The sequence below is a fragment of the Propithecus coquereli genome, unplaced genomic scaffold (genome assembly GCF_000956105.1).
Source record: "Propithecus coquereli isolate 6110/MARCELLA unplaced genomic scaffold, Pcoq_1.0 Scaffold27, whole genome shotgun sequence".
Lineage (NCBI taxonomy): Eukaryota > Metazoa > Chordata > Mammalia > Primates > Indriidae > Propithecus > Propithecus coquereli.
Genome location: NW_012148285.1, coordinates 1,934,519 through 1,946,408, shown reverse-complemented (window position 1 = coordinate 1,946,408; position 11,890 = coordinate 1,934,519). Strand labels below are relative to the sequence as shown.

General features: G+C 40.2%; 1 protein-coding gene across 1 annotated transcript in view; it reads left to right on the top strand.

The window, feature by feature from the left end:
• Positions 1 to 3,322: 3,322 nt before the first annotated feature.
• ZNF200 (zinc finger protein 200) overlaps positions 3,323 to 11,890 on the top strand; it is an 11,995-nt gene continuing 3,427 nt past the window's right edge. Inside the window, exons 1-3 of the mRNA XM_012647574.1 lie at positions 3,323 to 3,854; positions 4,479 to 4,570; positions 4,848 to 4,971. Of these exons, the coding sequence (XP_012503028.1) occupies positions 3,605 to 3,854; positions 4,479 to 4,570; positions 4,848 to 4,971 (466 nt within the window). The 5' untranslated portion in view covers positions 3,323 to 3,604. The remainder of the gene's footprint in view (positions 3,855 to 4,478; positions 4,571 to 4,847; positions 4,972 to 11,890) is intronic.

The window sequence follows — 11,890 nt, the reverse complement described above, 5'->3', positions numbered from 1 at the left end:
AAAATGACATTATACACATTGTTTTTTAACTTGCCTTTTCACTTAATTTATCTGTTTTTAATGGTTGCATTGGATTCCACTGTATAAACATATCATCATTTAACCAAGTTTTTGACATTTCAAACAAAGCTATCTGCGTAGTTTTCTTTAAGTTCTGAGAATTGAATGTTACAAAGTGTATGAACATTTTACTTTTTAAAATAGTGCCATCTTGCCCTCTTAAATAGTTGTATTAATTTGCTTTCAGAACACTGAATATTACTTTTGTAATTCTTGTTTTATTAATATTATTTTAAATTGCACTTCTTTAATTGTATGTGACAATGACTATCTTTGCATGTTAAAAGGCATTTGCAGAGCTATACATTGTTTATACTCTTAGATTAAGGTCTGATATTTCAAATTTATTTATGACATCCATTTTACTGATCAGTTTTTAAAAACAGGATGCCAACTTTTTAAAAAAAAATCTTCATCATTCATTTTTTCATATTAAGCCTTTATTATTTTTAGTTATAAAATTGAAGTGACATAACCCCAAAAATGATTACTCTCCTCCTTGACTCCCCTCTATTTCCATCCCCCACTCAAGAGTAACCATTTTAATCGTCTAGTGTGTATCCCTCAATACAAACATACAAGGGAGTTTCTGTTTGCTCCAAAAATATAATTATGCATTATATACATAACTCTGAAATTGCTTTTTTCATTTAATATTTTATGGCCATCTGTCCAGGTCTACATATAGTTTTAATCCATTCTTCTTCATTGCTATGTAATTTCCAGAGCGTCAATGTGCCAATTTATTCAATTATTTCCTTACTGATGTGATGAACATGCATGTTGTTTCCAGTTTTTGTCACTACAAAGAATTCTACAAGAAATTTCTAGAGTTCAGATTCACAGATGAGATTGTGAAGGTAAAAGAATACATACCTGTACTTTTAATTTTAATTTATATTACAAAATAACTGCACACACCACACTACCAGCAAAGGGAGTGCCTATTACTCCACTTTCTTCATTGCTCAATAGGTGAAAAATGTCCCCTTTTAAAGTGGTAATTTTGACTAGTGGTTAAGCATCTTTTCAAATGTTAATGACCAATTAGTTTTCCTCCTCAGTCGAGCAGTTGCCTTTGTCTTTTGTCAGTTGGCAGGGGCTCATTTCGTGCTGGGAATGTTTAATTCCTTATGTGGCTTATCTTTTCCAACTATTTTCCAGTCTCTTACTTGTGTCACTTTGTTAATAATGTTTTAGAAGAAGTTTTTAAAAATTATAACCTCACAGGTTTATATTTCACTTTAAGGCATCTCAGTTTTGTTTTGCCTTGACCTTAAACTTAATGTTCTCTTTAGTGTTCTTTTACTGTTTATTACACTCCATTTTTGTAAGCGGTATAAAAGGACGGGAGGGGTCTTACTTTTTTCCCAGAAGAGTAGACAATTTTTGGTAGCACCATCGATTTCACTTTAAGTTGAAATGATATCCTTTCATCTAGGTCCACTCAGGTCAGTTTTGGGACATACTATTTTTTCTACTGTTTTGTTTACTCATAGTTCAAGTCGTACTTTGATTAAAGGAGGCTTTTTAGCAAATTTTGATGTCGGAAAAGGCTAGTATTCTTATTTTTCAACAATTTTTTGGTGCCACACAGTTTTCATATTCCTTTCTTTTTAATATATTTTAAACTCTAGTTAAGTGAGTCAGCGATAATTAGCGTTAAGAGAAAGCATTCATTTATATTTTTACTTTTGTCATCTTTCTGGAAGCTGTTGCCTAGAGGGATAAGACCATCCCTGCCCAACCCTGATAAATGCCTCACCGGGGAATTAACTGAGTATGGAAACAACGCAGGGACTAAAAAGACGCTGTTCAGCCGCCGTGGGAGGCTGAAATTGAGAAAGGAAACAGAGACAGATGGTCTGAGAAGAACGACTAGGATCTCTTAAAACAATAGATGGCCAGTCCAGACAGCAGTGTGTTAAGTTGTCAATCTGGGGCGAGGGAAGGAGCCCCCCTCACCTCTGACCTACTGGACTTCCTGCACAAAGGAAGGGTAGGGAGAGTTCCAGGGCATGGCGGAGTGCCATGCTGACCACACTCCTGCCCCCTCCAAAGTCCTTTGACCGGCAGGATGCTGCGGCGGAAACGGCGGCGGCCTTGCGCAGACTTTCCGGTCAGAGAGACAGTCGGCTTCCGGTCAAGCCTGGCCCTGCCCCGCCCCAATCGCCGAGCCTGACGGTTTCCCATTGGCTGTTTGGAGCTGAACTACATTTCCCGCAGGCCGTGGAGTTAGGGTGCCCGCACTTGGAGGGGTGCCAGTCCGTCATGGAGGACTGGAGCCAGCGTACTGCTTTCTGTTTCCCAGGCAGAGCCACAGAGAGAGCACGGCTGCCGCCGGCCTGGCCTCCCTCCGCTCCTGAGAGCTCCGCCGGCCGGCTACGAGTCTCGCTCTCCCAAGCGGAGACTGGTCGCTCTGAGCAGGGAGACCAGGCTTGCGCACCGGAAACAAGGCACCGGTCGTGACGCCACGGCTGCGGAGGCACCCGGCCTCCCAGAAGGCACCACGTCAGGGTCGTCCTCCTCAACTAGCGGCGGCGCGCACGAATAGTTGCCGGCGGTCCGTGAGCACACTCCGAAGGGTGAGGGAGGGCTTGGCCTCTGGCATCTAGCTTTCCGGTCTCTCCCGGAGCCTGGGCATGTGAGCCGTCCCAGCGAAGGCTCAGGGGCGGCAGAAGCCCGGAGAGGTGAGGGGCTTCGTGAGGGTGGGAACGTCGCTGAGGCGGTCTCCGGGGACAGCGGAGCGTGGTTCGTTACTGGGGGAGCAAGGCCAGGTAGGTAGTCTGCCGCGTGCCCCGGTTAGTGCTACCGGCTGGGCTTTGTGATAAAGGTGCCCCTTGGCCTAGGGGAGAGGCCCTAGAGTGGGCCTGGCCCGGTGGGCCCTAGTGGGATGTCCCCTGCCGTTCTCAACAGCGCTTTGACGGCGGACAGGAATCAGATCACGTGTGGACACCTCATGCGGCCTTGTGTTTGCTCCCTTGGAGAGTCGTCAGCCGCCCCCCGAAGGGCACCTGAGAGAGTTCTGGTCTGAGGGGTGCAATAGGGTCAGATTCAATGACCAACCGGCTTCTAAGCAGATGTCCTCAGAATTGGACCCCAGATTTTTGTTTTCACTCATTGCTCTTTCTACAAGCATAAGTTAAACTCCTCTACCAAGTGGAGTTTGCACTTCTTATTCCCCAGGAGGCTGGCCCTCGATCTTCTGTCTGCAGCTTTGCTTCCTTCTGTTGGCTCTTGAGGTTTGGACAGCCTTTGGTTTTCATTCTCAAGGTCTTTCTTTCAGCCCTTCTAAGAGTATCCTGTTCAGGGACCTTCTGTTTCAGTTGTCATTTCTCTACTCCAGCTGTCTTTCCCTGCTCATTTAGATCTCATGTGGTCTCACTACTACCCAAGCCACATATTGGAGTGTAGTCATGCCCTGCTTGGTCTTGGGGGTAATGTATGGTTTCTCTGTTTGCAGCTTGGTTATCTGGCAGATTTCCTTCAGTAAGAAGTGGCTCTGGAAGCCCCCAGAAACCAGTGTGGTCTGTGGTTGCAAGGCATGATGACTGCAAAAGTGGTTCCTATGCCTCCAAAGCCAAAGCAGTCCTTTATACTGAGAGTTCCACCAGATTCTAAGCTGGGCCAGGACCTACTTCGAGATGCCACTAGTGGGCCCAAGACCATCCACCAGCTAGTTCTGGAGCACTTCCTTACCTTCTTACCTAAGCCAAGCCTGGCCCAGCCCAGTCAGAAAGTCAAGGAGACTTTGGTTATTATGAAGGATGTGAGCTCAAGCCTTCAGAACACAGGTGAGAAGCACGTGCTTGTTTCGTTAGAAGAGAAAGGGGTGGAACTGGGGCTGAGATGAGCTTCCATGTTAATAATTAATTCAATTAGGATGGTGTTTATTGAGAAAGTAGTTAATTTAATAAGTTGACATTCTGGAAAGAGGAAGTACTTTCTTCTCAAGCCAGAGCTTGAGTGATACACTGGATATGTGTAAGGCCATAGAATAAACAGTGTGTGTCTTTCTGTAGTTGTCAATTTTACCCAAACATTCTGAGGGAAATATCGTTTTAGGATAAAGAAATCAGATGAATGATGAAGTTGACTTCAGTTTGTCAGATTTTAGAAATTTTGTACTTGCTCTGGGCATCTTCACTCCTTGCCTTCCTCCAAGCTCCCCTTCAGGAGCACTTTGTGGGAAATTTTGAAAGGTTCTTTGGGGACTCCTCCTTTTTGTAATGAGGAGACCCCATATAAGTTTGAGATCCTGGGATTTATAGCTTGAACTGTGTCAGAGCTCACAGGAGCAGAAAGGACCATGAGTTGTCTGCCAAAAGAGTCAGGACAGCCCAGCCTCAAGGTGTGGGTAGAGTCTCCGTATTAGAGTCACGGAGTTTTTCACCAACTACAGCTTCGTCTCTCCCCAGTGCATCCTCGTCCTTTAGTGAAGCTTCTGCCCAGAGAAGGAGTCCAGCAGCAACAGGAGACACCTTCTCTGTGTTTGAAAGCTGACCCTGAGGTGGGTGGAGTCCTATTCACTGAATGCATCACCTTCCCTGGTTGGCCAATTCATGTATAAAAACACAATCTCAGGAGTCGGCCTCCTTGGGCATTTTTCTTCTGCTTTTCCTCTGGCTCCTCTCAGCCTGGCTGTTCTGTCTGCACTGCACCTGTGTAGGATTTATAAATCCCTTTCGCCATACTTTCCCATAATCTTTGTGTGTCAGTCTTTCTTACCAACAGGGCTGTCAAGGAACCTCAGTTACTGAGAGGAAAGGGACCTCTTGCTGTTTCAGGAGCTGGTGGTCTTTGAGGATTTGAACATATTTCACTCCCAAGAAGAATGTGTGAGCCTGGATCCTGCTCAACAACCTACCTCCGAGAAGGCAGACAGTGATGTCGGGGAGATGACGTTACTGGGTAAGAAATCAGGTCCTTTGTTGTTCAGGTTGTATGCCACAGGAAAAGTGTGTCCTTCGTTTCCTGAGCTTTTGAGGCACTATTCACACCTACTAAGCATACATGCATACACATGTTTTATTTTTGTTTTATCCCATGTGGCAGAGCCTAGCCACAGAGCTCCAGCTGTAGGTGCTCATTTCCCTTATATCTTGGGGGAGGCGAGGGGAAAGGGGACTTCTCTTGATAAGCAAGACCTACAACTTACAAACAGAAAATGTAGGCAAACTGTTCTGAACCCACTTTCTGGATCCTGTTCTCACAACAGGTATATTTTGAATTAGTGTTTTCTTTGGACACAAGAATAACTCTTTTAAGTACCTCCCCACTCTTTTTGACGTTTTATAGATGTGAAACCTAGTAGTATAAGTGAAAATATGTCCCACTATGATGAAAGTAATGTCTAACACTTAACAAGCCCTTATGTGCTATTACTTCCTATGCACTAACCCAAGTACACTCCATTCGTTTATTATCCAACATAGTTCTCACAATACTATTGTGGGATATAGGAATCACTACTATTTTACAAGTGACAGAACTGAGGCACAGAGGGGTTAAGAAATGTGCTAAAGGTCACACAGCTGTAAGTAGAGGAGCAGGGATTTGGACTCACGGAATCTAACATCAGAATTTGTAGTCATGGCCCAGAACTATGCTGCCTCCTGGAGCATTCCTCATGATTTTGTATGTGAATTCCCTATGTGGTTGATGAGCGGGGCATTCTTTATTTGTTCTCATTTCCCAATAATGGTAGACAAGTGTCCCCAGTGCTAAATATGAACTGATCTGGCAGCAGTCTCTCTATAATCTGCCTAAACAAGCTTCACCTTTTCTCTAAAAGTGTGCTGCTACCCTAGAGGTAGATGCCCTCACAAATGTCTTTACTGAGTACCTAATACTTTTTCCTTTACCTTCAGTGCTGTTTGCTTCCAAGGCTGAAGTTGAGCAGAAAGTAGGTTTTCGGAGTTGCCTGGGGTGACAAAAATCCGTTATGAGTATTCAGCTCTTAGCTATATTATACTGTATGGTCAGGGGTAGTGGTACGTAATGAGCTTAGTTAATTTCTCACAGATTGTTTTATGTAGTGTTATTTTAGAGAAAACTATAAGATCAGATATATTACACTAAATTTTTCCTGTGTCTTGGGCAAAGCTAGCGTTTATTTTGGGTGACTCGTTGGTGGGTATGTTGCCAGCTCAAGGAACACTTTGGCCATCTACTTTGGGGCCCTGAGACCCAATCCTTACCCTCCACTCCCGGCTTCCTCCACTCATACCCTTGAAGCTGATGGCTTAAGCTTAGAGTCATTTACCAGCATTTCAAAAATGCTACTTATTTCTTCATCAGGCAGTGTTGGGTTCTAGAATTGATACTCATCAAGTTATAAAGATACATACTGCTCCATTCCTTCCTTTCATGACCTTCAAATCTGGTTTGTTGTAAGACAAGTCATTCACATAAAAAGATAAGCAAGGTGAAATTTTTTTTATAAGTATGAAGAGCTATCACAAGATTGAGGCAGAGTTTGGATCCAGGAGCAAAGTTTGGAAGAAGGTGGATTTGATTTTAGATGAGATTGAATCCATGATGGGAAATAAAATGAAATTATCCTCTGGATATTTGGAAATTGGGAACTAGAGCTCAGATGTAAAGATGTAGAGATTTGGGAGTCATCAGCTTTCCAGGTGATCATTGAAATAGTAACATCAGTTTTTGTAAAGGGAAAAGTATAAGGGATTGAACATAGTGGAGACAAGAATCAAAAAGGAGTCCTTAACGTAGGAGAACAGAGAATATGTGTCTCAGTCCAAGTGAACCATGTAAAAATAAATAGGGTTAGCATAGATTTTGCTTTAGTAAACAAACATTGCCAGTAGTTTACTGGAATGTTGAACATGTTTACATTGAACCACACATGTAATGAAAGTCTCAGTTGCTATCAATATTGTTCAATACATGGTACTGTGAGACTTTACATTACAGCTGTATAGAAAATTTGAAGTGACAGCATGATTAAAATTTATACTTCCCTTATGAGTAATGATGTTGAGTAACTTTCTACAAAACTTTCTACAAGTTTATTTTTCATTAGCCATTGCATATCTTGTTTTGGGGGAAGTGCTTTTTCAAATTGTATGTGTGTGGCGGTGGGGGGCAGATTAAGCAGATTCTCAGTAAGATAGTTTTTATGTCTGTCCTCTGCTGTGATAGGAGAATACACCTTTACAAGATTGATGAAAATTGACTAAATTCTATGTAACAAAGAAAGACTCAATAGATTCCATAGAGTAAAATAATACAATAGTATCACAATACAGTACAATTGGAAATTAATAATGAAATCAGAAAATAAAAGTTCCTTCTACCTGGAAATTTTAAAACTTAAGCAACCTTAGGTCAAAGGGGGGCAAATAAAATTGTGTAATTTTTCTAGAAAACACTATATGGTCATCCCTCCATATCCACAGGTTCCATAACCAACAATGGATTGAAAATATTAAAAAAAAAAATGGATGGTTGCATCTTTACTGAACATGTACAGACTTTTTTTTGTCATTCTCTAAACAATGCAGTATAACAGTATTTATATGGCATTTGCATTGTATTAGATACTATAAGTAATCTAGAGATAATTTAAAGTATATGGTAGGTTGTGTGCAGGTTATATGCAGATATTACATCATTTTACATGAGAGATTTGAGCATCCGTTGATTTTGGTATCTGAGGGAGGTCCTGGAACCGGTCCTATATGGATTCCGAGCACAACTATTTATCAGAATCTATGGTATAACCTAAAGTTGTACTCTGAAGAAAATTCAGGCCTGTAAAAACATATGTATTAATGTAGAAAAATGAAAATAATTAAGCCTTTAATTCAAAGTTAGAAAACCAACAGGATAAATTAAAACAGAATGAAGGTATTAAATATAAAATTAGAAATTAATAAGTTAAAAATAGAAAAAAGCTAATAAAAATTTAAACGAACATAGATAAACTAATTTCCATAGAGGAAGTTGAAATTGTTAAAAAACTAGCCACCTATGCAAGAAGCAGGACCAGACTCAAACAGTTGCACAGGAAGTTCTTCTAAACCTTGAAGAATTAGACAGTTCAGGCTGGGTGTGGTGGCTCATGCCTATAACCCCAGCACTTCGGGAGGCTGCGGCGGGAGGATCATTTGAGCCCAGGAGTTTGAGGCTGCAGTGAACTATAGTCGGGCCATTACACTCCAGCCAGGGTGCTAGAGCGAGACTGTATCTCTTAAATAAACAAACAAACAGGCCGGGCGCGGTGGCTCACGCCTGTAATCCTAGCACTCTGGGAGGCCAAGGCGGGCGGATTGTTTGAGCTCAGGAGTTCGAGACCAGCCTGAGCAAGAGCGAGACCCCGTCTCTACTAAAAATAGAAAGAAAATTAATTGGACAACTAAAAATATATAGAAAAAATTAGCCGGGCATGGCGGCGCATACCTGTAGTCCCAGCTACTCGGGAGGCTGAGGCAAGAGGATCACTTGAGCCCAAGAGTTTGAGGTTGCTGTGAGCTAGGCCGACGCCACGGCACTCACTCTAGCCCGGGCAAAAAGAGTGAGACTCTGTCTCAAAAAAAACAAACAAACAAACAGACAAACAAATAAATAAATAACAATTCAAATGCTATGAAAACTTAGTATAGAAAAAGAAGGAAAATTTCCAAATTCTTTTTATGAAATTACTGTAATAAGAATACCAAAACCTGATAAAAATTACCATGACCAAATAAAATTTATTCTAGTGGTGCAAAAATAACTTACTAACTTAGCTTGGACTGTTGAGAATAGAGAAAATAGCAGAAAACTATTAATTATATCTTATAATGAAAAGGAGAAAAATCCTATCATTATTTGCATAGTTACTGAAAAGGTGTTTGACAAAATTCAAACCTCTTCTCCGTAAAAACATTTAACAAAATAGTAATTAATGGATACTTCCTTAATAGGGTACTTAGCCTTTCAGCCAGCATTAAAAGTGTTTCTTTAATGGGAAGCACTGGGTGGCATTCCCACTAAAATTAGGAATACAACGATGAAGCCCGCTGTTACTACTACTGTTCAGTACTATGTTTCAGGTATTAGCCAGTGCAGTTAAATGATAAATTAAATGTATAAGGATTTGAGAGAAAGGTAGAACTGCCCCTATTACATATGCTATAATTGTGTAGCTGGAAAACCCTGGAGAAGTCTGAAAACTTACAAATAATAAGAGTATTCAGTAAGGCGATGGGATTTCATAAACACTTCTAAAGGACTCAAAAGTAGATTTGAATGAATGCAAAGAAATACCATGTTCTTGGCTAGGAAGACTTAACATCATAAAAAGGAGTCATGTGTCCCCAAGTGTATTTATGAATTTGATGCAGTTCCTTTAACAATACTAATAGGATTTTTCCCCTGAAACTAGACAACTAATTTCAAATTCTGTTGGAAAAACAAATACAAACAATTAACCAGGAAAACTGGAAAGGAAGAGCATTGTGGGCAGGAGAGGACCTCACCCTGCCAGGTCTGCAAGCAGCCCAGAAAGCCTCCTTAATTACAACAGCATGAGAACAGATCAGCCGGTGGGATGGAATAAAAAGTCCACAAATAGCCTCAAACACACATGAGGATTTAGTATGTGATAATGTTGGCATCTTAAGTCAGCAAGGTAAAGAGGAACTTTTTGATAAAAGGTGTTGGGACAATTGAGTAGCCATTTGGTGAATTGGTACTTTGTATACCAAGAAGAACTCCAAATGGATCAGAGATTTTAAAATGTTTAAAACAAACAAACACGAGACCAGCCTGAGCAAGAGCGAGACCCCGTCTCTACTAAAAATAGAAAGAAATTAATCGGACAACTAAAAATATATAGAAAAAATTAGCCGGGCATGGTGGCGCATGCCTGTAGTCCCAGCTACTCGGGAGGCTGAGGCAGAAGGATTGCTTGAGCCCAGGAGTTTGAGGTTGCTGTGAGCTAGGCTGACGCCACGGCACTCTAGCCCGGGCAACAGAGTGAGACTCTGTCTCAAAAAACAAACAAACAAACAAACAAACATAAAAGCACAATTAGAAAATTAGGTGAATTCCTTTATAACCTTGGGATAGGAAGGGTTTTGTAATTAAGACTCAAAAGCCCAGAAGCCTTGAAAGAAAAGATTGATGATAGATTAAAATACATAAAAATTAAAAACTTACACATGCCAAAATAAGAAATTTATAAGTAAATAAATACAATAAATTGGGGGACATGTTTGCAACTCAGGCAGAAGCCTAATCTTCCTAATTTATAAACATCTCTTAGAAATAGGGAAAAGAAGGACCACAATAAATTCACTAAGACAAATTACCTTTAAACATGTGAAAAGATGTCCAGCCCTACTCAATTAGAAATGCAAATTATTAAATAAACCTCTACCAAGTTGACATTTTTTTGTGTGTGTCAGATTTATAGAAATCAAAACTCAACACACTGATGGTGAGGTTGTTGGGAAAAGGTATATTGCTAGGGGGCATGCAAAATGCTACTGTCCCCATGTGTATGAATTTGTTAACTACTTGTGTTACAAATGTATTTGCTCTTTGATCCAGCAGTTCCACTTTTGGGAATTTTACTGACACAGCAACAGAACACATTCAAAATGATGTACAAACAAGGATATTCATTGTGGTATTGTTCATGTGCTAAAAACACAATGTTGGAAAGCTTCAAAGTGTCTGTCTGTAGAAGACTGGTTGAATATGGTGTGTCCATGCATCATACCATGATAAATCTCTATGCACTGGGATATTGTGATTGGAAAAAGCAAGTAGTTGAAATACACATAGTATGTCACCTTTTATATAAGAAAGGGCAAGAAAAAGTATTACCTAAAGAGACAACAGAATAATAAAAAGAAACTAGTAAAAACTATAAAAACTGGAGGATGAATAGAATGGATGGGAACAGGTGTTAGAGTAAGGCATCTCAGTATATACCTTCCCATGTTTTGATTTTTGAGTCATACAAATGCATTAGCTATTAAAATTTTAATTTTAAAGATTAGTACACTAAAGGAATGTAAAATACATTCATTGACACTTGCAGGAAAATGAGAAATATGAGTTTCATTGAATTCCCCTCAAAACAGACATTTAGTTCTTTAAAATTAATATAACCTAACATTTATAACTTATAAAATACTAGTGGTAATTTCTTAAAACTGAGAACAAAATGAAGAAACCTGGTACCACTAGCAATATCATTTAACTAGATTTCCTAAAGCAATAAGAAAAGGAGATGAAGAGCAATAAATTTTAGAAAGGGAGGGAACCAAAATATTTGTATTTAGGAAATCTAAAGGGATCCACTAAAACATTATATCTAATAGTTTTAAAGTAAATAGGGAATAAATATATATCAATAGCATTCATAAATAAATACAAAATAATGAAAGTTCTCATTTAGAATGACAACAAATAGGAGTTAACAAGAGATTTTTTTTTGTTAGCTTTCTGGGTTATGAAAGAAAAAAAGGATATTTTATTGGTAAATGTAAAAGAAGATTTTTATTTATTTATTTATTTAAGACAAGGTTTCACTCTGTTGCCTGGTCTAGAGGGCAGTGGCGTCAGCATAGCTCACACCAACCACAAACTCCTGGGCTTAAGTGATCCTCCTGCCTCAGCCTCCCAAGTTGCTGGGACTACAATTGTACACTACCATGTCCGGCTAATTTTTCTGTATTTTGTAGAGATGAGGTCTTGCTGTATTGCCCAAACTGATCTCAAACTCCTTGGCCTTGATTGGTCCTCCCGCTTCGGCCTCCCAAAGTGCTAGGATTACAGGTGTGAGCCACCATGCCTGACCTAAAAGATTTTT